Consider the following 26,591-nt stretch of genomic DNA (forward strand, 5'->3'; position numbering starts at 1 on the left):
GTCTTTCTCCCTATCCGAGTATATCTGACATGTCCACCGATCCGTGTGGCATTCATTTTCATAAATGTCACTCATTCTCAAAGTTTATTCTCCGTCTCCCTTTCACTGTCCGTCTGTTTTCACCTCCCAAGGCGGAATCTGTAGTGATTCACTCATCTCAGTCGCCCAACATGATTTACTATAATATGATCATCTCTCACTCATTCTCGTAATCTCTCAAAGTGCACGCCGAACAACGCCGAGCCTGCAGTACCAGAACTAAGATTTACTACTGTGCTTTATCTCAGACCACCAGTCGCTTCCTACCTCACGTTGCCATAGAGACAGAAGCAGTGCTGAGCCTGGACGAGGATACAGTCCTGCTGACCAGTGAGGTGTGTTTACATATAGTAATAAACACAAAGCGATGCTGCACACATATAAAAATCAATATTTCTGAAAAGTAGCCACGGAACCAAAGTGTTTCATCTCTGTACTTGTAGGTGAACTTTGCCTTCTTGGTGTGGCGGAGCTTCCCCGAGCGGATCGTGGGCTACCCTCCCAGGAGCCACTTCTGGGATCCCCTGAAGCGCGCCTGGGGCTACACCTCGAAATGGACCAACGACTACTCCATCGTCCTGACTGGAGCTGCCTTCTACCACAGGTACATCAGCACGCCGTAGAAAGCTAAACAGAAAATGCCTTTTATAGAGCTTCATATGCTTGTTTTTGAATATTTTGCCTCGAATATGTTTTCATTGTCTTTAAACAAGTATAAAAAAGTCACAAACATGTATGCATATAAGTGCACACACCTAAATATAGACTTTGATTATGAGATGTTTATTGAGATATTAAAATTTGGACCTGCTGGTGGCACTAGAGGAGTCACATGATAATCAAAGTCATTAATATTCATTCTGTGGGCACCATGAATACCAGCACAAAATTTCAATACAACCAATTGTTGAAATATTTCAGTCTGGATCAAAGTGGTGGACCGACTGAAAGACCGGCATGGCCTTCCCTAGAGCCACACCGCTAGCTTCAACTAAAAACAGGAAATGCCATTTAGAGCTACATATGCTTTGAATACTTTTCCTTTATGTTTTCATTACGAACTTAAAACAAGCACACCTAAATTTAGAAACACACCTACAGAATCAACATAGATTATGTAACTAAGATCAAAACAGATTGCCTGTCAGAGATCTTTGCGGGGCTGTGACAGCAGCAGCAGCAAGAAGCATAATGGCATGAATCTCAACATGAAAAAGCGATAAGGGACAATCAAACAGAGAGAAATAGCATCACGGATAATTTTGTGGATGTGTGGATGAGAGAAAAAGAAGAGGAGAGGGTGAATTACACAGGGATTACTTCAAGCACTTGGATTAACTTGAAAAGCCTAAAGTCGATATGTGAAATGGCAGAGGGATGCAAGTTCTTACACAATACAAATGTAATTACTCCACAGACGGGGTTGTTTAAAAGATGTTGAAACCTCGTGACATTTTGAGACGATGTGGTCATTTTTGTCAGCCGTTTCAGTGGAAACACATTTTTCCATGCTAATTTGAGAGCTCACAGCCCATAGGTCAGGAGCAGGCTGATTTGCATTACCTCAAATGCCTCTTTCACCACTGAAACAGAGAAATGACAACGTGTAGTCAGTCAATAAAAATCTGCCTCGCTCATTGTGGAATCCCACAAATTAGCCTTTTATACAAAAATAATGTTCCCTAATAGTGAAACGCAGCGACTTCCCAGAATCAGCTGCACAAAAATACATTTGAATCGAATTATATGTGGTTAATTTTAGTTCCCAGCACAAATAAAACATCTGAAGGAAGATTATGTGAGGTGCTAAGTGTAGCAAATGTAATGTGTCAAGTGAATAGAAAGCACGGCACTTAAAACTGAAGAAATAGAGAACATATGCATTGTACCACAGGGATTTAGTTTGTTGTGCACTATAAATATCAAATCCCACTGGTGGTGAAATGGTTAACTTGTCCCAGATACATATCATCAACATACATAACACCATCTACTCTTTTCTGTCGATGTCACCATGCCTTCTACCATACAGGTGCTGGTTGCCTGACCTCAAAGTGTGATGAATCTACATTTCAACATTTTCATTTTAGGGGTTTAGATAATAATTTGATAGAGGAATAATCATTTTAGTCAAGACAAGATGCTAAACATTTTTACTTTTAAGCTTTTATGTGTCATACGTGATAGTAAGCTGAATACTGTACTTCTTCTTTAGTCTTTTTATACTTCAGTAACATTATACTCTTGTCTGTATGTATTTTCACCTGCCCCACAGGTACTACCATTACCTGTTCTCCCACTACCTGCCCCAGTCTTTGCGAACTCTGGTGGATCGCACCTCCAACTGTGAGGACATCCTGATGAACTTCCTGGTCTCTGCTGTAACCCACCTGCCACCAATCAAAGTGGCTCAAAGGAAGCAGTACAAGGAGCTGCCCAGCCCGCAGGTACTGTCAGACAAGCCTTCTCAGTGTAATTTGTCTTCTTCACTTGTGTTTAATGCTGTTGTCTGTGGATGAAAATGTCAGGTCAGGACAGAGATGGTAAATGACAGTGTCCCATTTTACCTCCCAGGGTACAAAGAGCGTCCCCTGGGCCAACCCGGAGCACTTCAACCAACGGCAGGAGTGTGTCAACACCTTCGCCAACTGGTTTGGCTACATGCCTCTGGTCCACTCTCAGTTTCGCCTGGACCCCGTGCTCTTCAAAGATCAAGTGTCAGTGCTCCGCAAGAAGTACAAAGACCTGGAGAGGGCATAACATTGCTGGACAGAGAGGCTGGAGAGCATGGAAGTCTGGACTAAGTGGCCTTTTGGACAGACAAATTGAGCGATCAGTGGTGGAAAGTCAAGATGTGATATTCAAGGCTGACTGGTATGTAGACAGAGGGACTGACAGACTGAAATACAATCATCAGACAGACCCCGGCGGACTGTTCTGGACTATATACATATAAATATAAAGAGAACAGGGCCTATAAAGTTTGAAAAGAGCTTCAAATGATTGTCCTACTTCCACGAGTCTGGTAAGACAACGGAGGAGGAAATTTCGGGGCCTTGAAAGAGTCCCTGTGATCAGGCCTCTCACCATGAAAGGACAATCTCCATCGGAAAGCAAAAAAAAGGAACGCGCGTGAACACTTCTGATGTCAGTGCTATAGCCGTGACAATGAGAAGGGAATGGCTATCTAATGCCAGAAGCACCCAAGGGACTGGGTATTGGTGCCATACACTCCGGTTGTTAATGTGTTTCTCAGCGCTACTGTGCAGGGACTGTTGCCAAGGAAACAGATCATTTCACATCAAAAAGCTAACTGTAAAATCAATAAAATGATTTATAAATGCAAATTCTGGTATGGTGTTCCATAAAGTCACTTCCTCACTACCCCCCCCCCCCCCCCCCCCCCCCCTCAACACACACACACAGACATACCCCATATTCAAATAAGTCCAGGGCATATATTTTCAGCAACCGGCCACATTCGGATCCCATAACTTCATATGCACCAGAAATACATCAGGGAATAAACTCAATCTGCGCCTGATAAAATGAGCATTTCATCCTTATTACACAGGAGAGAGAAGAGCCTTGTCACACATTTAGGTGGGAAAAGTGAAAAAGTATAAATCATAAGTTGATGTTGAAAGGAGTTGGCAAAAAGAGTTTAAACTGACTAGTGGTCCTGTATACATCACTAAATGTAAATTTTAAAGCATTATTTCTACATTTCAGCAAATGCTCTTTCTTGCAGAAAGTGACAGAAGATTGATTTCACTTTCCCTCCATCTCCTCGCTCCAATCTTCTCATCCAACTCTCGCAAGAAAGCAACTAAGCGTATTTCTTCAAAAATGCAGAACTGTTCTTCTAATACACTTAACGTGGTCCAATTTGCATCAATATCAACTAAACATACTACTATATTATATATTAGCACAACTCAGAGTAGGAATTACCAAGAGCTCAATTTAGACTGTGTCAATTTACAATAAGTGGCTCATACAGACTGAGACAGGCACTTTCTCTTATTCAATGGGTACACTGGTGATTTTTGGTGTGCAGCGTGCCCTTGCCTATGCAGTTGAAATCTTCAGTTCTTTTTCTTCTAGCATCAATTTGGTGAGAAATTGCAGAAATTGGGCTCATTGATTTTACTGTAAAATTACTGCAATCAACAGCGCTATCCAATAGAATGTACTACAAGTGATTGTGACTGTGCTTGGCTCTGTTCAAAGGTTAAAAAAAAAAACAAAAGAACAGTCTACCAGGACCTCTAAAGAAAGATGAATACAAAGGATGGGTGGTCAGAATATATGCGTCATTATGAGAAGGTGGATATGCTTTCAGATTTTGATTTTTTTTTTTTTTTTTAAAAAAAGTTTATTTTGTACAAAACAAAAATGACCCAGTAGGTCTACCATATTGTCCCACAGTTTACAAAAATAAATTCACAGGCAAGCAAGTCTCAACACCCTCAGGGTAAACAGGTGTGTTGTCGGGCACTCAGGAAGCTAATCTCATTAAGCACATGCACACACACACACTTATGTACAAAGCACCTGAGATACATAGCTGCCAAGGGGCTAATTTGAATTCTGAACCCATCGTGCTTTTTACAACTGACAGAGCATAATAAGGGCAACTGCTCCTATTGTAAACACTGTCGTCAGATCAGCTTCTGTGCTTTCTGGTAGAATTACCTGCTATGAAATAAAAGTCTGTCTGGTGTTGAGTCAGCACCTGGGGGCAAAACACCATGAACGTGGTGAAAACTTTGTTTTGTTTTTACCTGAGGCAATACAGGTTTCAACTCATTATTTAAACAGTATGAAAACAATAGTCCGTATCTTCTTTGAATAAACATGGAGGGACAAAATCTTAGTTGTAGAGCACTTGGCAATCGCAAAATGGGTTGTCAGCTGCCTTGTATATATAAAAAAAAAACTATTTGTCAGTTGGAGTGTATTAGGTTGACACAAGCTTATCCTTGTTTTTAGCTTTAAATCTTATCCTAGCTCATTAGTAGTTTTCCTCTCAACAATTTCAATATAACAGATAATTAACCACAGACAATCATGTGAGTTTCAGTTATGAAGTGCCAACATACAAAGCAGGTGCAAGTGAGTTGAGGGGTCAGGTCCCATATCCAAAATCCAAACAGAAATTCCTTTCTTTCACTTGGTCTTTGCTATTATACAGTCCGTACACCTCTGGAAGAATTCCATGAAAGCGAATGGATCCGGTGAAGATTTATCATTTCCTGAGCGTCAGCATGGCATTGACGTCCCATAGCAGGTTCCTCATTTGATCCATCAGAACCTTCATCTCCTGGTTCTTCTGACGTACCTTCTGCAGACAGGACACAAGACAGATGACTTCCATTAGTCAAACTCATCACAGCAAATACGCCATAGCTTTAGCATTTAACATTCAGGGCAGGAACTAGTGGCTTCCTTTAGGCGATGAATTATTTACTCAATACTTCAGACTCATTTACCCTTATAGCTGCAGGATGAGACTTTAGAGTAGAGAGTAGAAGAGTTTAAGAGTAGAAAAGATGAAGAACTTTTAACAATGGCTGGTTTGCTACTACTGTTGTTGGTAAAGCTTAACAGCCTCAGAAATTTAGATTTTTTTTTTCCACTTAGCTGCCTGGTGATGATATCCTAACCTGCCTAATCCTACTGGAATATTGACTCCAGTGTTTACAAAAACAACACCCTGATTTTTGAAATTTCACTTAAGATGCACACGATGCAGAGTTCCTGCATTTCACCCATAACACCATGAGGTCACTTTGGCCTGTGTCAGCACTGCCACCTAGAGGAACTGAAGGGGACTTTCACAGCAATATATTAGTCTTGCTCTGTTTTTTCCAAACCTATTTAGAATGTGCTCTATCAATACTAATATAATAATAATATAAATAATGTGGCCAACCCCTTTAAAAAACTAATAATTAGCAGTCACTGCTAATTGTCATTTATGACAAAAAGGAACACACCTCCAGAACTTCTTTTCTCTCCTGGATGACAGCAGGACTGCAGGGCTCCACTCTGACAGAAGCCAGCTCCTCCCCAACATATGGCAGAAGCTGAAGACACAGGACACACTAACAGTTATTTAAGAGTCTTGTCTTCTCCTTGTTTTTATAAGTGCATATGACTGTGATAGTGGTAGAAAAGATTTTAAGAAACGGCAGAGGTTATCCTACATAATTTTGAAAATGCATTCTTAGTCAAGACAAGATGAAAGGACAGAAATATTCCATTTTCCGCATTTAAGTAGTAAAGGGTTTTTTTTTGCATGAAAATAATATCAAAGCAGAAATTCGGAGCTTATTCCTGACCTCTGCTGGCCCTTCCTGCAGGTCAGAGGTCATCTCCACACAGCGTTCATACAGGAGCCGCAGCTTTCGGAAGAGCAGGGCGAGCTGCCGTAGGTGTTCCTGGAGCTTCCCAAAGCGGTCTTGGTACATCGCCTGGCTCTGAGTCACACCGTTAGGAAGCTAAAGCAAAGATACAGAGAGTCTTCTGTCAGTTTTAGTGTTATTCATTATTGTATCACATTAGTTTTGGTTCAGATGGCAGTATAATATGGATACAATAAGACTAGGTTGTAGATAGAAGATTATTATTCATATAAAGATGGCATATATTCCATGTTTTTTCATGTTTACATTCAATTTACTGTAAAGTCAAAGGCTGATATTGTCAGACATTCTCCAAAAAGTTCATTTTGGACCCTGGACACAGATCAGGTGAAGATGGAAGGAGGAGTAAGACAGATGCTGATAAATATGCCAAGCAGTTACGCTAGAAAGGAAGACGGGAAAAACGCAGCCCGATAGAGGAAATTTGTTAGCTAGAAAAACATCAGCCATTCAGTTAACATTTCCAATGAATCGAAGGAAATAATCACCACATAAAAAACATCTATATTTTAAAATAATTATTAATCACATCCCTAAATAAAATATTAGAATCACTTTGCAATATAATGTAGCTACAAAGCCACTACAGTAGGGCTGCAACTAACAATTAGTTTTATAATCAATTCATCTTTTGATTATTTTCTCAATTTATCGATTAGTTGTTTACTTTATAAAACATTAGAAAATGGTGATGTTGATCACTGTTTCCCAAAGCCCAAAATGACTCAAATGTTTTATTTTGTCCTGACCAACAGTCCACAAACCAAGATATTCAGTTTACTGTCAAGAAGACATTTACTTTTGAGAAGCTGGAATCAGAGAATTTGGATGTTTTTGTCTTAAAAAAAGACTCCAAATGATTAGCTGGCAATTAATTTCATAGTTGACAACTAGTTGATTACTCAACTAACTGTTGCAGCTCTAAACTGCATCTTAAAACACTGTCATATCAATATGTCTTTGACTAGCTGTCAAGAAAAAAGACAAAGCTTTGCAAATGTAGTTTATTGCAGGACTGTTGTATTGGATTGCATCAGGTGTAACTAAAAAAAGGCAACTTTGTGTAGTGGATGTCACAGAATTCAATGTCAATGCCGACACTGACAAATGAATTAAGACAAAGATTGGCAGGAAATTCTCTCCTCATGCAAAACATTTTCTACGGTTTGCTGACAATCTGATGTCCATTACCTGCGTGGCTCGTGTGATCTGGAAGATCTCCATGGTGCGAGTGACGATGTCCTGGACGGTCTCCTGTCCAATCCGACAGAGGAACACGGGGGAGATCTCTCTCAGGGCTCCCTGAGGGGGCATGGGCTGCTGACCTGCTGCTGAGGCAGCACCGGGGGGCAGGTGGGGCTGCTGCTGCTGAGGGGGCATCCCTGCCATCCCTGGCTTCTGAGGTAAGGAAGCTGCCATCGCTACGCTAATCTGAGGAAATGTTAATAAGATGAGAGACAGGTATATAAAGATGATGTGTAGGGCCTAACTGAACATTTAGCTCCATTTATGACATCAGCACTCGTTACTATGGTCACGAAGGTGGCTAATACACACATTAAACGAAAACGTTAGCTCAATTTCAGAATAATAACATTGCAAACATCTGAATATTTCCCGGAGATGTTTTATCTACACAAACTTGTCTTGATAACAGAAACCACGAGAGGAAAACACATATATTGTACCCACTTTAAATATCTAAAGAAATTGAATGAGCTAATCTTGGTGGCTAAGCATGCTAACGTTAGCCTAAACAATAAAGAATCATACTGAGGGAAGATAGTTAGCTGCTAACTAGCTAGCTAGCTGGCGGCGAGTGCAGAAAACTGCCTACCGAAATTAACGACCTTCTTTTGGTTGGAGGCTCTTCAAGTATTCTTGCGAAAATAAGATTTTTCTCACTTACTATTTCAAAGGAGACATAATGATGCCCTTTTCACTAGTCTCAGAAAGCTTAGCACGCTATTGTTTTCATAGCGTCACTTCCTGTCTCAGGAGGACGTATTTACCACCACTAGATGGAGACAGTAGGTGTTGAATACTGACTGCATTTACTATAAACACCAACCTTACTACTGCAATTTTGTCTTATAATCAGTTGTGGGACAAGTATACAGATCCATCACTTACGTGAAAGTAGTAGCCTTCTTTCACAGTGTAAAAATGCAAAGTAAAAATCCATGCATTTAAAAAAAAAGTAAATGTACTGAAGTACATTGCTGTGCAAAAGTTTATGATTTAGATGTTTAGATTCTTATCCATCACGCAATACCATCAAGGAGGCGTCTGATCAGTCCTATATTTATTCTGCAGCATGACAACAACCCCAAACATACAGCCAGAGTTCATAAAGTGACATCAGTGACAAGTTAAACAGCAGCAAAACTGAAGCTCTCTTTATTTGCACTCCACACCATATTCAGTCATCCACCATACCTCATCTCACCTTTGATGGCCAGGACATCCCCCTTCCTCCTCAGTCACTAATCTGGGTGCTGGGTTTGACCTAACACCCATCTGACTTTTGATGACCATATAAGACATCTATGCAAAACCTCTTTCTACCATCTCTAAAACATATCTAAACTCCACCCCTCTCTAACCCTGTCAGATGCAGATAAACGTGTCTAGGCCTTTATCTCTTCAAGACTGGACTACTGCAATGCACTCTTCACAGGGATCCCTGGCAGGAGCATCCTTAAGCTCCAGTAAATTCAGAACAGCGCTGCCAGGGTCCTGAATAGAGAGCCAAAACACAAATATATAACACCAATTCTGTTTTTATTGCACTGCTCCCTGTTTCCTTCAGGATTGACAGGAACTGATCACACCACAAACCTCCACCCGCACCCTCAGATCTGCCAGCAGCTTGCTCTCTGGGCTCTGAGGTCCACACCATGGGGGATCAAGCCTTCTGTTCTGCTGCACCACGCTTCTGGAACAGCCTTTTTAAGCATCTGAGGGCAGCACAGACCATAGACTCTCAAAAAAGGCCTAAAAACCTTCCTATCCAGGAAGACTTTTTCATCTTAACTCTTATTACTATTTTCTTTATGTTGTGTGTTCTATTTTATTAATACTGTAGCACTTGGAGTTACTCTATGAGTGAAAAGTGCGGTATGAATTAAATGTATTATTTATTATAATTACAAGAGGAACAAGGAGTCCTGCAACAGACGGTTTGGCCCCCACAGAGCCCTGATGTCAGCATCATGGAGTCAGTCTGGGATTACATGAAGAGAGAGAAGCAACTGAGACACCTAAATCCACAGAAGAACTGTGACAAGTTCTCCAAGATGCAGGAACAACCGACCTGCCAAATACTTTGAAAAACTGTGTGCGGGTGTACCGAGGAGAACTGGTGCCGTTTTAAAGGCAAAGCGTGGTCACACACCAAATATTGATTTTAATTTAAGTTTCTTCTGTTTACTCAACTTTGTATGAAATTAATTGATAAATAGAAAAAAATATTTTTGCCATTATTTTTGAAAGCACCCTTACTTTACTTTTAGTGCCTAAAACTTAAGCACAGTACTTCAGCAGAATGTACTCTGCCAGTGTTTTATTATTATGATGCATGAATATGTAAGCAGCATTTTAATGTTGTAGGTGGTCAAGGTTTAGCTCATTTTAACATCTTTATACACCTTTTGGCAGTTTAATCTTAATAATATATATAAATAATTATTCGATTTATTAATAAATAAGAGATATATTTTATTAGCTGATCATATGTTTTGTATGTGAAATCTTAGTCTACTACTAGTACAGTAAGTACAGCTGTCATATACATGTAGTGGAGTAAAAGGTACAATGTTTTTTTTTGAATGTTATGGAGTGAAAGTATAAAGTAGGAGAAAATGGAAATACTCAGGTAAGTAAGTAAACATTTATTTTTGTTAAAATTAGGGTTACAGAGTACTTTCTAATTACAAAAATACAATAAAAAGTATTTGGATAAATATAAATAAATAAATATAAATAGAACCTTGTCAATGGGAATATTTCTGTAGAACTAAAACCACTGTCTTACAGAGGAAAATAAGCTAATAAACCAGGCTTTTATACAGTAATAATTGACCTTTTGATTTCAAATGAAAGTCACATGAATGAGACTTGTTTACCTGGTAATCCAGCCAACACAATGAAATTCAGCAATGGCAAATGATTTGCCATTCACGTGTTGGCTTGCTTTCTTTATTTGTTAAATCAGGCTGGCTGACTTTATCTGTGGTTTACATAAGATCAAAGGTTGCACTTATTGTTTCAAGGAAGTACATTTTATTTTTCGTGTGATGAGGTTTATAGTTTAAAAGGATACCCTTTGTTGACCTTAACAAATGCAGGTAGTCAGATGACCAAGTGGTAATCACTGTTTGATAAACTAAACAGATAAACTAAAAGGCAAAAAAGGAAAAATAATCTCTCTGTATTAAATAGAAAAGAAAAAAAACAATTGTGCTGTTCTGTAGCCTGCACTAACACTCAGTTTCATTTCACTTGAACTGAAAATGAGAGAGAGGATGAAATAGCTGAAACTTAGCTGAGGTTTTGTGACTTGACTTGACTTCCCCTGCTCTGTGTCACTGCAGTCAGTTGTCCACACCCTGTTTTTACTCTGAAACACTGAGATGTTTTTATCCTATCTAGTCAAGTCAAATCAAGTCAATTTTATTTATAGAGCACCAAATCACAACAGAAGTTATCTAAGGGCACTTTTCACATAAAGCAGGTCTAGACCGTATTCTTGGCATTTGGCTACAGCAGCAAGGAAATACTCCTCTTTAACGAGAAAAAACTTGAACAGAACCTTGACCGGCTGGATTGAGAGAGAAATAGGGAGGGGTGAGACACAGAGATGTAGCATGCAATAATAACAATAATAATAATATGACTAACAATAATAGTAGTAGCAATGGATGTCAAGCAGGACCATGGGGGCAGCAGGCGGTCCGCAACCACAGATCCATAGATGCCTACGAGCACAAGACTACAAGGAAGAAGCCAAGTTAGTAACGTGCACTAATGGGACATGAATGCATACAGATGGAGAGGGGGAGGAGGAGAGAGGAGCTCAGTGCATCATGGAAAGTCCCCTGGCAGTCTAGGCCTATATCAGCATAACTAGGGGCTGGTCCAAGGCAAGCCTGAGCCAGCCCTAACTATAAGCTTTATCAAAAAGGAAAGTTTTAAGCCTACTCTTAAAAGTTAGTATAGTTGAAGGCTCTGCCTCCCATTCTACTTTTTGAGACTCTAGGAACCACAAGTAGGCCTGCATTCTGTGAGCATGGTTTTCTAGTAGGGTAATAGGATACTATGAGCTCTTTAAGATATGATGGTGCCTTTTACAATTAAGGGTTTTGCAGGTGAGGAAATGGATTTCAAATTCTATTCTGGATTTTACAGGGAGTCAGTGCAGAGAAGTTAATATGGGATGAAAATGATCTGGTATTTATCAGTACATCAGTTGTACAGCTGGATAGTCCGTAGAGACTTGTTAGGACAGCCTGATAATAGGGAATTGCAATAATCCATCCTAAAAGTAACAACTGCGTGGACTGGTTTTTCTGCATCTTTTTGAGACAGGATGTGCCTGATTTTTGCAATATTACATAGGTGAAAAACCAATATAACATTGCAAAAATCAGGCACATCCCGTCTCAAAAAAGGCTGTCCTTGAAATTTGTTTTATGTGAGAGTTAAAGGACATATTCTGATCAAAGATAACTCTCAGAGACCTTAAGGTGGAGCTGGAGGCCAGGGCCATGCCATCTAGAGTTGCTATATATCATTAGATAATGTGTTTCTTAGGTGTTTAGGGCCAATCACAGTAACTTAAAGTTTTGTCTGAGTTTTAGTAGCAGAAAATTGCAGGTCATGCTTTATGTCCTTAAGGCATGCTTGAAGTTTCGTTAACTGGTTGATTTAATCTGGCGTCATTGGAAAATATAACTGTGTATCATCTGCATAACATGACAATGACATTTTATGGAGTGCTTCCTAATAATATTACCTCAATGAATATACTGTATGAGGTGAATTAAATTCAATTAAATGTTCCAGTCTCTGTAATAGGATGTGATGGTCAATGGCGTCAAATGCAGCACTAGGATTTAACAAGACAAGTACAGAGAGATGTCCTTTGTCTGATGCAATTAGGAGATCATTTGTAACTTTCACCAGTGCTGTCTCTGTGCTATCGTGTACTGTGAATCCTGACTGAAAATCTTTAAACTATTGTTACGTAAAAAGTTAGACAACTGATTGCCAACTGCTTTCTCAAGTATTTTAGAGAAAATCTGAAGGTTAGATATGGGTCTATAGTTAGCTAAAACACCTGGATTAAGAATAAGCTTTTTAAGAAGAGGTTTAATTACAGATACTTTAAAAGACTGTGGTACATAGCCTGTTAATAAAGACAGATTGATCATATCTAGTAAAAAAAATGCTAGGTAAGGGCAAAACTTCCTTAAGCAGCCTAGTTGGGATGGGGTCTCAAAGACAGGTTGATGGTTTAGATGAAGAAATTGTTGAAGTTAGTTCAGGAAGGTCGATTGGAGAAAAACAGTCTAAATTTATATATGAGGTTTTACAGCTGTTTCTAAGGTTCCTGTGTTCGGGGATAAATCAGTGCCTGTTGAGGGCAGGGGGTGATGAATTTTGTCTCTAATAGTTAGAATTTTATCATTAAAGAAGCTCATGAAGTCGTTACTACTGAGAGCTGTAGGAATACCTGGAGTTATGACTCTTTTTCAGCCTGGCCAAAGTGCTGAAAAGGAACCTAGGGCTGTTTTATTGTCCTCTATTAATGATGAGTAATAGGCGGCTCTGGCATTACAGAGAGCCTTCCTATATATATGTTTTAAGACTATCTTGCCAGACTAAGCGAGATTCTTCCAGTTTGGTTGTTAGTAAGTTATGAGTTATTGAAGTGTTCATCACTCTTAAGTGTCCTTGGGAAACACTTCCGTTGTCATTTCTGTAATGTGTTGTGTTGTGGTATTTATGCCTTTTGTTAATGTGTATGTTGCAGTATTTGCAGCATGTTTTCTGAATGCTGCACACAATTATCAAATTGATGATGTTTTCTTTTGTTTGTGTTTTGTCTACTTGCATGTGTTTTGTTAAGCTGAAGCATGTTTGCCCTTGTTGGCCAACGTACATTTCTGACCAATAACTAAATTATGGCCTGAACCAAAGGCATAAATGACCTTTTGGGTCATTTGAACCAGGAGACAAAAAAACCTTTAAAGTCCCCAAACAAAGGAAATGAATATTCATCGACAATTCGGCGCAAATATGTTTAAAACACACCTAAAACTCTGCCTGTTTTGACCAATATTATAAATATAAAGTTTTACTGAGCTCAGTTGAGCTGGTCTCCAGAAACTCATGAGCCAATTCTCCTATTAAGACTTTTTTTTCTTTGTTTTCAGACAAATTATGTGCGTATGTTAATTTTTTATTGAAACGAGTTTCGTTGTTTTTATTTTATTTGTAACATTAAGTCTCGTGTTTCCACGAATAGTATTTGCTTTTGAAGTCACATCAACTCTCATGGAGTTTATCCACTACTGAATAAAGATTTGAGTTTAGTCAGATTAAACTTTATTTGGCATTAAACTAAAATTACAAGAAGCCATCAAAAGCCTGAATTCTCAACTCAAACTGAAATGTCACCATGAAGAAGATAATGACGTTTAAACTGGATCTCAGCCTGCTTGCTGACAGCAGTATGGCCAAACTGTGAATTAATCCAACAGAGACTCTTTCACAGCAGGCTGAAACAAGGTTTAACCCCTTTTCACCGGTGGTTCAACACCGCTGCACCCACAAAGACCTGCCCACAGCCCACGGTTGATCTGGGCTGTGCTACACACAGCCAACTGCAGTTCAACCAACACAAACACGGACCTGCTGAGACAACACTAACTACAATGAAACTTGTCAACAGTAAGGCATAACATGGCTTTGTGTGGCCTTAGCATTCCCCATTTCAATACCTTAGCCTCAAGTCACACACTCTGAGCCCCTATTTCTAATCAATTTTCTTTATTATTGTATTTTTATTATCATTTAAAGGCCTTATTATTCTTTTTGTTCATTATCTTATGCTTTATCATGTATCCTCAAGATGTTTAGCTATTAATAAATGTCCTCATTTAAGTCATTGTTGTGATTTCATTGAGCACAGCAAAGAGAGGTCAATGCTTTGGAAAGAGCTTACTGTTATGAGACTGATTAATTGATCAAATTGAGAATTAAATTCAAGCTTTAATGTTTCATCCAGACATTGAAGGTGCCTTATAGGAGGTAGTACCCTGATTATATAAGGTTGTATATTAATAAATGCCTAATATTCCTACATTGTTTTCTGATTCCTCTTCTTACTCTATTGCGTCCCCACCCAACATCAGAAAAGTCCCTCCCCCACTGCAGCGCGTCAGCAGCACGTCAGCACCACTATCTATCTCCTTTTGTTAGTGTACTTCACCATTTTCATAATTGTTGTGTGTGTTTACTGTACAACTTCAACTTCAGCTTCATCAGCATCTCAAAGGAAATTTGGTTTGCAGCCAGCCATCAAACACAGAGGTCACAGGAACACAATGATGAAACTGAACAGCAACAATAGTCAACAGAAGTGTGTTGTACTGTATGAATTTTACCATATTTTGACCTGACAGTTGTACTTTATTTTTAGTTTTATTGTGGTTTGCATTTAGTAACTAAATGCATTGATAGCATAGATCTTTGAGAGACACATACACATACATAAGATTCTACAGATACAATGCCTTAAAGCACTGATAAGAGCATTATATTGCCGTTCAGAGTGCAATGTCTACCCTTAGCATACTGTATGTTGGAAAAACACAAAAAGAGCAGTTCTTATGGTGGATAAAGTTTCAGAAGAAAAATGTGGCATTTATGGTTCTTAGTGAAATCCAGAACTATTGGATTTATGTCCATGAAATTTGGTACAGGCATTCATGTTTCCTAGATGATGAATCTTGGCTTCAATGATCCCCTGACTGTTCCTTTATAGTGCCATTAGCAGGTTAAAGTTTTCACTTATCCAGTGAAATATCTCAACATCTACAAGATGGATTAGCACACAATTTTGTACAGACATTCAAGGTTCCCAGAGGATGAATGCTAATGATTTTATTGATTCCCTGACTTTTCCTCTAGCGCCAGTATGAGGTTGACATTTGTTGTTTTGAGTTAAATGTCTCAACAACTATTGGATGGATTGTCATGAAATTTAGTTGAGGCATTCATGGTACCCAGGGGATGAGTTGTAGTAACTTTGGTGTTCTGCTGACTTTTCATCTAGTGCCATTATCATGTCAAAATTTCAATTTGTCCAATAAGTTTATGACAAAATACCTGCAAAACAAATGACTTTCCCATCAGCCTCAACTGTACTTTGTGTTCAGTGCTAATTAGCAAATGTGAGCATGCTAATACACTTATCAAAGATGCTGAATGGAAACATCATACCTGCTTAAAATCAGCATGTGAGGGCATTGTGAGCATGTTAGCATTTAGCTCAAAGTGCAGCCTCACTGAGGCACTAGCATGGTAGTAAACTCTTAGTTTAGTTTAGTTTTATACTACAGAATGATAATCAGTAATATGCTCTGTGTTTTGTCTATTTGTGCCCCTCACAAATAGCAAGGTTATGAGTAATATGGCAGGATCTTCCTTCAGTTTATGATTTACTGAGCTTGTCATGGTTCCGTGTGCCTCTGTCATCAAATATTTATTGTTGTGTGTCACAATACACTCACAGTTTTTGCTATTTTAAGTTTATATCCACGTGAAACTCTTTCTGAGCATCAAATTAAATGTTTACAAGACCCTTCCTTCTACTTTCATCTTTATGACTGAATTTCATGAACCTACTACAGCATTAAAACACTGCTTGATGCAATCAGTAACTCTCATCAGATAAACCATGTCAAGCAATATAAAGCAGATATTAGAGCAAGACAAAGAAGACCAAATCTTTAATTATTGACCTTCAAGCATTGATTCAGAACCCATTGTACAAACAGAAATAGAAAAAACATGATAGTGTCACAAATTAAATATGCAGCTATTGCAGTAGTTTCCAGTAGCACTGATGACTATCTGAAAGAGACATTAAAATGCGCTATACAAGGTCAGTCAAAGGCAGAACAAGCTACCCTGGGAGGCCTGGCTGTGTTCACTTTGACATAAAAGAGAGGTTGAGACAGAATCTTACTCCCTACTGTATTGTGAGAAATACAAGGATTTGAGAGAGTTTTCCTTTGAAAAAATTAATAGTATGTATCCAGAGTTTATTCATCTCTCCGATCCTCAGAAACTGCCCTATCTATGTGGGGAGAAAAGTCAGTGTGCAGTATTAGCTGCAAAATGTTTTAACTGTTGTTATACACCAAGAGAAACAAGCACTGTATGTTTCTGAGCTATTACAGCTGCCCTTATTATTCTATCTACTGGATTAATTCCTTCCAGTTATTATGGACATCTTTTCTGTCCTGTCTGATAATGAGTTGAATTGAATCTAGTTGTTATATGATGCCTTTTATTATATTGTATTTAGTATGATATGATTATTGGTATTTGCATATTTTTGTATATTTATTGCTACTCATCTGTCAGTGTTAACAATTTTCTGTACTGCTTTGGCAATATAGGTTTCTGATCTGTCATGCCAATAAAGCTTATTTGAATTTGAATTTGAATTTGAAATATGCAGCACAGTGATAACACAGCTGATAAAGCACCACAAAGGCTTGGCTGTGCTTTCATAGCTACCAGAAAAACCTGTTACAGGAATAAGTGTTTCCCTCTCTGTCCTTCAGGTTGTATGGTGATGATCATTTGTGTTATGGTTCAATTGTTTTATTTTATATCAGAATTGATTTAAGTTGCTAAAATATTTTAAATAATCATAATAGTGACTTAACCATTACCTTATTGACCCACAAGTAGTCACACATAAATCTGTGGGTTACATTTATGGTTGATAGTATCAGTTTTAACGACCCAACAACTGATGCCACACGGAGTCGTGGTGATAACTGTGTAACTTTGCTTCACGTGGAGACCCTTCCCTCTAAATTTCATAGTCTTCAATAAATTTGATAAAAACAAAAAAAGACAAGGTAGATTGTTTATATTTCCTTTAGAACAGAGAAATCAGAGTTTTATGGGAAGATAAACTGGATCTCAAAAGAAGTTACAACCTCATATATCTGTCGCAAGTGAGACATTGCTATGGTGAAATTAAAAACACCTGTATCCAACTTTATTATTTGAAGTCCAATATTGAAACAAAGTAACATACCAAAATGTTATTGACGTGTGACAGGCTTTTAGATCCTTGCCTTGTTTCGACAAAAGTGATAAGGTTGCACTTTTACCTCAAGCATTTGTGCAAACTTGATATCAAAAACTAAATATCACATTCCTATCTGCTTGCTTCAGTTATTCCAACAACTCCTTCACCTGCTGGTTAGTGTGCAAGGAAAAGTAAGACGTGCCCTTTTCCTGATAGTTTCATCAAAATAATGTTTGCTGCAGTGGAAAAATGTGAAAGTAAGCTAAGTAGAATTCCTGTGTTAATAAAGTATCAATGGTGATCTTTACAGATGGGTTTCTGTGGTCACATTCCATTTTTAGGTGAATCACCTTATCATATCACATCAATTTCCCTTAGTTGACTTTGTTTCCTTGTGTTTCCTTTCAATTCTGAGCTGGTCGAAAGTGAACAGTTAGATATGAAGAGGAAACAGATCAGTTTCCATATGAGATGCACTGCACACGGGCCAACTTTTTATTCCATGGCATAAATAAGGATTACAAGTTCTTTGGTCTTTTTTCAACATATGTTCAATTGTAAATCAAAAATGTAAAGTTACATGTTAGCTTATTAGCATACTACCTTGTACTACAAACTACCTTCTTTCTCCTAATTTCAATATGCTAAACACTATAGTTGGATGTTGTAGCTCAAGGATCAACTTGATGCTGCTAATAGTAAAATAAACATAATTGGGAATCAAACCAGTTCGAAACCCATGTTAATGTAACTTAATAGTTATTGGTTGAGCTCAATTTCTTTGTCTAATTTACAGTCTTAAATTCTGTTAAGTTGACATAATGAGATTTAAATCAGAGATACCTGTTAAGATACATTGTCCATCTTAAAAATGTATTGAAGTTTTTTGCCTTGGAAATGTAAGTTTTCTCAACTTTTGAAAACATTTTACAGTATGGCACAAAATAATGTTTTTGAGTTACATAAAAAAAAGTCTGCAGACATGCTAACTTTGAGGCTGTGCAAGGTACAGAGGTGCTTTGGGCTAAATGCTAATAGATCTATGCTAACATTCTCATAATGAATATGCTGATGCAAACATGTTGATAATTAGCAGGTGTAGTGTTTATCACGTTTACCATTGTAGTTCAGTGTATTAGCATGCTAATGTTAGCTAATTAGCACTAAATACAAAGTACAGCTTAGGTTGAAGGGAATTAGTTTTGCAGGTATTTGGTCAAAAACCAAAGTATTGAGCAAACTGTCATTTTCACCTGATGATGGCAGTAGATGAAATATCAGGGAATCATTAAATTTCACCAAAAATCACCAAAATATTCTCTGGGGACGATGTCTGTAAAAAATTTCAAGTCATTCCATCCAATGGTTAAAAGTGGTGGACCAACCGACAGACCCACCCACAGACCAACATTGCCATTTATAGAGCCCCACTGCCAACTTGGCTAAAAACATAGTGTTACACATCTTTTGGGAAATTACCACCACTGAAAAATAAATCCTCGCATCTCTATAAATGCAAATTTGGACAATCTAGTCAAACTATGATAAAATGTGGTAATATAATATACCTTGTAACATGACACTACTGTATGATGTGGGGCAGGCTTTGGTGTCCAAAACCAAGCAGCATTTCAGCAGTGTGCTTTAAACAAAGTCCTTTAGCAAAGACACTCAGTATGATCTACTTTTTACAAAATACAGTGGAAGATGTTCTATTTGAGTCGAGCAGCACAAGCTTCTCCTTATGCCATATTTTTAATTTACACATCAGTCACTTTTCACTTCTGCACTCTCTTAACATTAATACCGTAGGCCATGTTGGAAATACTCCAGAGTACAGTGCATGATTGTTTTTTTTCTGCGCAGCTCTCCCTGACGACAACACTTATCAGCATCAGTGTTATGGAGAACTGGCAGGTATAAAAGGACAGACAGAAAGGTGGGGACAGCCATAAAGGACCTGGGAAACAGCTGAAGACCAAGATGGAGAAAACAGGGAAGCTTGTCCTCTGTGTCTGCTTGACCTTCATGTTAATTGGCAGTACTAAGGTAAGGACACTTTGGAGACATGCTGTGAGATAAGTGACTGGTGTTTGTGTCCACATTCAAAGGGCTGTGATGGGCCAGTGATGGCTAAACAGTTCAGCCTCTCTGGTTAGTGGGCACTGGCTGGACAGGTGATTTATCTGGGTTTTCCACACAAGGCACAGCTGCCTTTTGTTTGGTGGTTACAGTCAAATCAGTCAGAGGTAAATTGAACATTTACATTCATCTCAAAGTTGAGGCAAATGCAGGTGAATAGAAAAACTCAAATAGAATTTTTTATTACAACAAGGGGGGTACAATTTATTTTCAGATTTTATTTATTACTCCCAAAACAAATGATTATTTTCCTTCTCTTGAAAATATTTAATCAAGAGTAAAGTAATTAAAACTGCATGAATGAAACTAGTATACTATTACTATCTTTCATGACTTTGGAAACAGCACAAGTTCCATTTAGTAACTGTCCTGGAGCTTTCAACTGGATCCTCAGACGGAGCTTGCACGGTTTTCACAGAATTACTGATGTTCAAATTTCCATTTTTGTGAGCTTTTTAGGGACTTCTCATCTATGTTGGCTTCGAAGTTGAAATAGTTGATTTTGTGTTTGTTGTTGTGTTTGTAGTTTTGTTGTTGTTTTACCTGTTTGTTTAAGAAGAAAAGTAGAAAAATGTATTAAATTGCAATCTATAGTCAAAATTTCACTAATCTACTTCACATTTCATCTGATATTTCTTCTCTTAATTGGCTGCGACTATTTGCAATGTTATTTCAAATGTTATATATCTGTATAGTAATAACCAGGAAATTATTTATAGCTCATTCACATGGCATACAGTAATTCTGTGAAACTAAATATATCAGACCTACTTTACTTTGTCACTAATCCTTTCTTTTGCTGGGGGCAGTAACTCAGTGTCAGCCACGGGAACACTCCCATTTCCAGATAAACCAGATATGATGACCTATCAGGAAGTGCAGATCTGGATGAGAAGGAAGATGAAATACAACAAAGAGACAGATGCAGATATCGGTAGTCAGGGGACAATTAGCCTATATAAGACACAGAGTGTAGGGCTGACATGTGCTGCTGGCCTCTACCAACCATGGCAATATGCAAACTGCGGTTAATGTCTTCATGCCTCATGTACTCAGGTGGAGCAGCAGGTGCTTGACCTTTGCATGGTGTGGCCACGAATAATTTGTCATTGGGACAGAGACACACTGTACTGCGGTAGGGCTTTATCTGGCATCGACTGGCAGTATGGAAATGTAAAATGACGGTATAAATGAAAGGAGAGAACAGAGTGGAAAGAGATTTAAATCAGTACAGACAAAAATATAATTTTTCTGTTAATATCATTAAACCACATTTCTGTCTTAGTTTTTGATACTGTTAATCTCAAGTTACCTTTATTGTTCCTTAAAGGGTCACCTAAATTGCAATTTTCTCACTTACCCCTAGCAGCATTTAGCCATGCAAATAGATATGGTTTTATGTATGGCATTATTAATATTAATTATTAACAGCACATTCTTTCTTTTTTGGGATGGACCACAACAGCAGGGCCAGCTCTATAACTGTGTCTGTCTGTTACTGAGTCACTGACTGACTGACTGACTGACAGATGAAGTTACACCATTGGCTGGCCGAAGGCCGCCGAAGCAAAGTATCCCAGAATGTATTTCCAACCAGCAGCGATGGTGGAGATTAAGGTGTTGTAATTTTCACTGTAGGACTGTTAATATGTCACTTTATTAAGTTTTAATATTTTTTCAGGTGATAAAATAACCATTTAGATTCCTAAAATGTGGTCTGTTTATCCAAATAACGCCTTTTTGAGAAGAGAGGATCCATGCGCCGTCGCCGGTGTGACTTCCTGTCAATCTCTGCATGTTACATGCATCAAATTTCTTTTCAAAATAATTCTGTGTTCCTGGTAAATAAAATAAAAGCAATACAAATACACTTATCAATGCAAATTTCACACACCTGAAGCACACTGTATTGGGGTCAATTACACTTAGCATTAATGATTAACTTGATAGTTTTAGCATTAAAACTATTTTTTTGCTTGTGAGTAAAACATGTACAGTGTAAGATAGTAACAGTATAAAACATATAAAAAATAGCCTAAATCTTAACTCAACCCTTCTTACAACAGGACCATATTGACCACACCCAAAATCTGGTGCAATGTATTTTAAGTATTTTTAATGTTTAAGTTATGTGTACAACTACTGTATAAACTTAAATAAAAACAAACATCTTAAAAATGCTGCCATGTCCATGTCTGATGGTAACCAGGCGACATCAAATTAAAAGCCCTCTAGCATTTCGGTCAAGCCATATACGAGTCTTGTTAAATGAATCATTTAACAGTCTGGGAAGTATGCTCATTTACTTTCTTTCAGAGAGTGAAATGAGTTTGAAATGTTACTATTTTTTGGCAAACGTCTGGGCACAGTGAGTGTTTGAACAGTCAAGATGTTATCACAGACAGGTTGCCAGGTTAAATACCTCCACCGTCACCCATCTTCAGAGAGCAAAACCTGTGCTCATCGACTGTATTAAGCAAATATAGCTGAACGAGCAGAGACATAAGAGTTTAGATCCCAAATGTTGAGCTATTTCTTTAGGAAACAATGTCCTAGTTACTCAAGATAAATTACAGACCTCATTGTAAGGTTTTCCAGGGAAGAAGAAATGTAGTCCCTATTAAAGCTGTTGACAGTTAGACCTGTGGATTATCCAGAGAAGACATGTTGCTGTTGAAAGTTTAATGAAATCTTTAAATGTATTTTATTTTCTTTCACAGGGGGTATCTCGTACATCTGAAACAAATATGACAATGACCACCAGCAGCACCAATGAAACTGCTACGAGCCGACCTACAGTGACCACACCAATGCCTCACCTCAGCTCTACTCATGTAACCTCCAACGACCACACCAACAGCACTTCACCCACGAGACCACGCCCTTCATCCCCCACCTCAGCCGTCTCTACGACCTCCACGACTGTCACCGTCTCATCATGGCAGACCACAGTGTCCAAAGGAACCACCCAAAACCCTGAAGCCACAAACCACACCGATCACCATTCTCCAAATGGGACTGTTGGTGTTAAGTCTACCACAGTTGCAGCAACATCAAAAGGAGGGTCTTCATCTTTGTTCAGGTCCTGCAGTCAACTGCTGGTGCCCATAATCGCCATTCTGATCTGCGGTGCATAAGGCTGAAAGTGTTACACCAAGGGACTCCATCTTTTTTTTCCTGTTATATTAAATCCATTAATTATTTTACGTATTTCAAAAAAAAAATTCACAGATTCACTTTTCCTCAGTTGAAATGTTTGATTTTTTGACTCTCAGAGACTTTCTTATTTAATGGCTCATAATGTGACAGTCACACATTAATGATATTAATGCTATGAAGTGCTTTGTTGGCACTGAGCTCTTCTCCGTCTTAAACCAAGACTGATGTACAAAAAAAAAAAAAAGTAGAAGACCATGATTCAGATGTAAAAACTATATTAAGTCATAAAATAATGACATTGGATAACATTGGATATGGAATTCATCTGAATGTTGTTTGGGCAAATAAAATCCAAATTCAATTGAAATGGGATTCTATTTTAAGTTAAGTGGGAGGAAAATGGTTAATTTGGGGAGTAGGAACTGGGAAATAGTACGGTACTGGATTAATCCTACAACAGCTTCAGTTCTATTAAAACAGATGGAAATGGCAGATTTGCGACTGCCATCAAATTTGCATTTTGGTTTTGAAATTGAAAAGATGTATCATTAAATTCAAATGGCGTCACATTCAAATTCAGGGTGTTTGTCTAAAACCACCTTTAATGTTTTGTTTTGTTTTTGTTTCCTTACAACATGACAGCGTTGTATTTGAAAGTATCTTTATAATCTTTTCAAGCTGATGGTTTTTACAGTACATATGGAATATATTGAACATGTCTTATGCTATATAGATTGAATAAGTAAAAAGTTGTGTATGATGTAGATGAACTGTGGACCTGGCCAAAAAGTCAGGCAGATCTTCTCCTCTAAATAAAGTTTCCAGTCAACTGTCAAGTTACTACTACTCTTGTAGGACTAAATTAATTTTTAGGATTTTAAAACCTATTTAGATGAAACTACATTTCATGTCTATTGTATGTATATTTAAAACAATGTAGGAGAATGGATATGTGACAGAAGTAAGCACTTTAAATTGAGTGAGTTATGGGTTTAATGTCCATTTTAATTTTGATTGAGCATTATGGTTTAAATGCAGCAATGTAAATCAAGAGCTGTATGTTTGTAAGTTTATTGTTTTTCCATTTTTAAAATATGTTTAAATCCACTGAATTGAATTCTGATGCAACTTAATTGTCCTCAGAGTAACAAATATTTTGACAATTATATAACAAATATATTTTTACTGTTCAATTTTAGTGAGGAATTGTGCTTTATATTACATTTCATTCAATAAAAAGCCATTGGAGACAATATACTTTATCTTTGAGTATTAACCAGTTAGTTTCTTATTAAAGTACTACAGACAAGCACAGCCATAAAATGATAAAAATAGTTGTAGTAAAGCTGAACAAAGACAGCAAAGACAAGGTATCTTAAATCCATATCAGGGTTGATTTCACTGGGCTGAGTGTGAGGTTTTGCATTTGTGGTCCATAGCCGGGGTGGAGACTGCAGCTGGGCTTCCTGGATGGAAACAGGTATCAGGTGAATAATCTGAATGCCTTATAAAAAGGCCAGGCTCTGGAAACACACATTTTACAAATGTAATACTTTCAGAAAGGATCCTAAACCTTAAAAAGAAACACCAAATAGAGTACACAGCAGTGACATTTTTATAAGGTATCTACATCTGTCTGTCTGTCTTCAAGAGGAAATCATCTTCCAGTATGAAGTATCTTGTCCTGGGGCTGTTTTCACTGGCTCTGCTGGGATTTATCTGTGCACAGGTAAAACTCTTTTTCACTAGATATAACTTTGATAGAGAGGGAGTTGTGTATGAATCCAGAAAAAAAACTAAATCTATAAAAATCTTCACTTAATTCAGATTTTATAGATCATTTTTAGTTAAAAATTGATAAAACATGATCTAATTTCTGCCACAAAAGCTCTTATATCTTGAATAAATGAATAAATTCACTCCAATCATACATGAGATGTATTAAAAATGGGAAATACTAATATCCCAGCCTTGTATTTTTCATTACCATGGCATATTTGTCATTTATATCACTGCCAAAATTGAAACGTGCATTTGTATTTTTCACAATACTATACAAATGTCATGTCACTACATGTCAATCTCTGCTTCTGTTACTTTATCAGTGCTGTTTCTCTCTCCTTTCCAGAATACACCATCAACTCTAAATACAGCAATGACATACAATAACACCTCCAATACAACCAGGCCATCCCAAAACAACACTACTAACTACAACAACACCAACACCACAGGAACCAATCCCATCAGTACCCAGACCACCATGTTGACCGCGACCGCACCCTCAATGATGACAGTCGTTGGCGGTGTGAATGACATGACTACAAAGAATGGAAAAAGCCACCTCTTCACCTCTGTCAACCTGCTGTTTGGATCGTTTGCTCTTCATGCACTTTGGCAATGAGCACCCTCTTGAGGCTCAGAGTTGGAGTGACTCTTCCACTACAATGCTGTTTAACACAAACTCGTGCTTGTTATATGTAGAATATTTGCGACTAAAGAAAAAATATTTAAGTTTTTTGTGTTTAACAAAATTGTGGTTTAGGAGATTATGAGATAATTAAAGAAGTCACTGTGACTCTGTCAAAAGTTACAGATGTTAATCTGCGTTTGTATGTGAAATAAAAAGCGGCTGCCTATAAAAGAAAATGAATTCAGGCATGTTTGTTTGCATTTTAAGAAAATGCTGTTACCTGATCTTTATTTTAAGGTGCAAAATCCCAAACACATTTTGAATAAATATACTTTATACACATTGTACATATCCTAATAATCAAATATATTACAAATTTACCATATACTACAAATGAATAAATGATTAGTCATTTTCATCTGTAGAGACGTCACATTGCGGTAGTGTTGACCAGTGAAGCAACTGTTTTTGTGTGTGTATTAGCAAGATTTTGTTCCATACTGATATGTAAAAAACAACAACAACAACAACAAAAGAAACACTGAATAAACACAGTTTTCAAAAAACTTGTCTGTATTACAAATAATATTTCAAAATATTTCAAAAATTAAAAGTGCATAAGAGTCAATTAGAGCATAACAGGTCAAATGTTTATTTTTTCTTTTCCAGTGTGGTCTTTGATGTCAGGACATGCTATGGACAGTATATCAAGATATTGTACTGTATTATAATATACATCATATTTGATGAAAAACAGCAGGAAGATACAGGAGGGTTTATTCAAAAGAATAAAGCTTTTGTTGTACAATGAGTAAGATTTGACATTAATACTGAGCCAACTCCTAAATATTGGACTACACCGTAGCTAATCTTCAACATGACATCTCATGTTTGCCTCATATTTTCCTTAAAACAGCTAACGTATGTTATATTCTCATTAACAATCTAAATATTCAAACCCTAACCCTTCCATATCAGGGGACATAAAGCATAGAGTTCAAAAGGGAAAACATCAGGAATAACACTTTAGTGAGTCAGCAGGTGTTATAGTATGTGCTCCCCCTCT

At 37.7% G+C, this 26,591-nt stretch overlaps 3 protein-coding genes across 7 annotated transcripts in view; 2 read left to right on the forward strand and 1 right to left on the reverse strand.

Moving 5' to 3' along the window:
• ext1c (exostoses (multiple) 1c) overlaps positions 1–3,386 on the forward strand; it is an 88,619-nt gene extending 85,233 nt beyond the window's left edge. For all 4 annotated transcript variants that reach the window (XM_044335365.1, XM_044335362.1, XM_044335363.1 and 1 more), the window contains exons 9-12: positions 288–374; positions 483–643; positions 2,315–2,486; positions 2,614–3,386. In XM_044335365.1, coding sequence (XP_044191300.1) covers positions 288–374; positions 483–643; positions 2,315–2,486; positions 2,614–2,799 — 606 coding nt within the window. In that variant the 3' untranslated portion in view covers positions 2,800–3,386. The remainder of the gene's footprint in view (positions 1–287; positions 375–482; positions 644–2,314; positions 2,487–2,613) is intronic.
• A 992-nt stretch (positions 3,387–4,378) lies between these two features.
• Positions 4,379–8,485, reverse strand: zgc:114119 (Mediator of RNA polymerase II transcription subunit 30-like). Of its 2 annotated transcripts, none has more exons than XM_044335371.1 (5): positions 8,380–8,485; positions 7,662–7,901; positions 6,387–6,545; positions 6,042–6,131; positions 4,379–5,386 (listed from the first exon to the last, which is right to left on the reverse strand). In XM_044335371.1, exons 2-5 carry the CDS (start codon positions 7,887–7,889, stop codon positions 5,291–5,293), a joined length of 573 nt encoding a protein of 190 aa, XP_044191306.1. In that variant the 5' UTR covers positions 7,890–7,901; positions 8,380–8,485; the 3' UTR covers positions 4,379–5,290. The 2 variants fall into 2 exon arrangements, with proteins under 2 accessions (XP_044191306.1, XP_044191305.1); XM_044335370.1 differs by having other exon boundaries at positions 8,308–8,479.
• Positions 8,486–19,743: 11,258 nt separating this feature from the next.
• On the forward strand, positions 19,744–23,402 carry LOC122969945 (salivary glue protein Sgs-3-like). The gene is made up of 2 exons (XM_044335992.1): positions 19,744–19,860; positions 22,674–23,402. Exons 1-2 carry the CDS (start codon positions 19,795–19,797, stop codon positions 23,088–23,090), a joined length of 483 nt encoding a protein of 160 aa, XP_044191927.1. The 5' UTR covers positions 19,744–19,794; the 3' UTR covers positions 23,091–23,402.
• Positions 23,403–26,591: the final 3,189 nt, after the last annotated feature.

The sequence above is a fragment of the Thunnus albacares genome, chromosome 19 (genome assembly GCF_914725855.1).
Source record: "Thunnus albacares chromosome 19, fThuAlb1.1, whole genome shotgun sequence".
In the NCBI taxonomy this organism is placed as follows: domain Eukaryota; kingdom Metazoa; phylum Chordata; class Actinopteri; order Scombriformes; family Scombridae; genus Thunnus; species Thunnus albacares.

What these genes read in the sequence shown, in the direction of transcription:
- LOC122969945 (XM_044335992.1), top strand. Translation starts at nt 19,795, where the DNA reads ATGGAGAAAACAGGGAAGCTTGTCCTCTGTGTCTGCTTGACCTTCATG. An exon ending in TGTTAATTGGCAGTACTAAG is followed by an intron (nt 19,861 to 22,673) that starts GTAAGGACACTT and finishes TTTCTTTCACAG; the next exon opens with GGGGTATCTCGTACATCTGA.
- zgc:114119 (XM_044335371.1), bottom strand. Translation starts at nt 7,889, where the DNA reads ATGGCAGCTTCCTTACCTCAGAAGCCAGGGATGGCAGGGATGCCCCCT. An exon ending in AGATCACACGAGCCACGCAG is followed by an intron (nt 6,546 to 7,661) that starts GTAATGGACATC and finishes TCTTTGCTTTAG; the next exon opens with CTTCCTAACGGTGTGACTCA. An exon ending in TGCAGGAAGGGCCAGCAGAG is followed by an intron (nt 6,132 to 6,386) that starts GTCAGGAATAAG and finishes CTGTGTCTTCAG; the next exon opens with CTTCTGCCATATGTTGGGGA.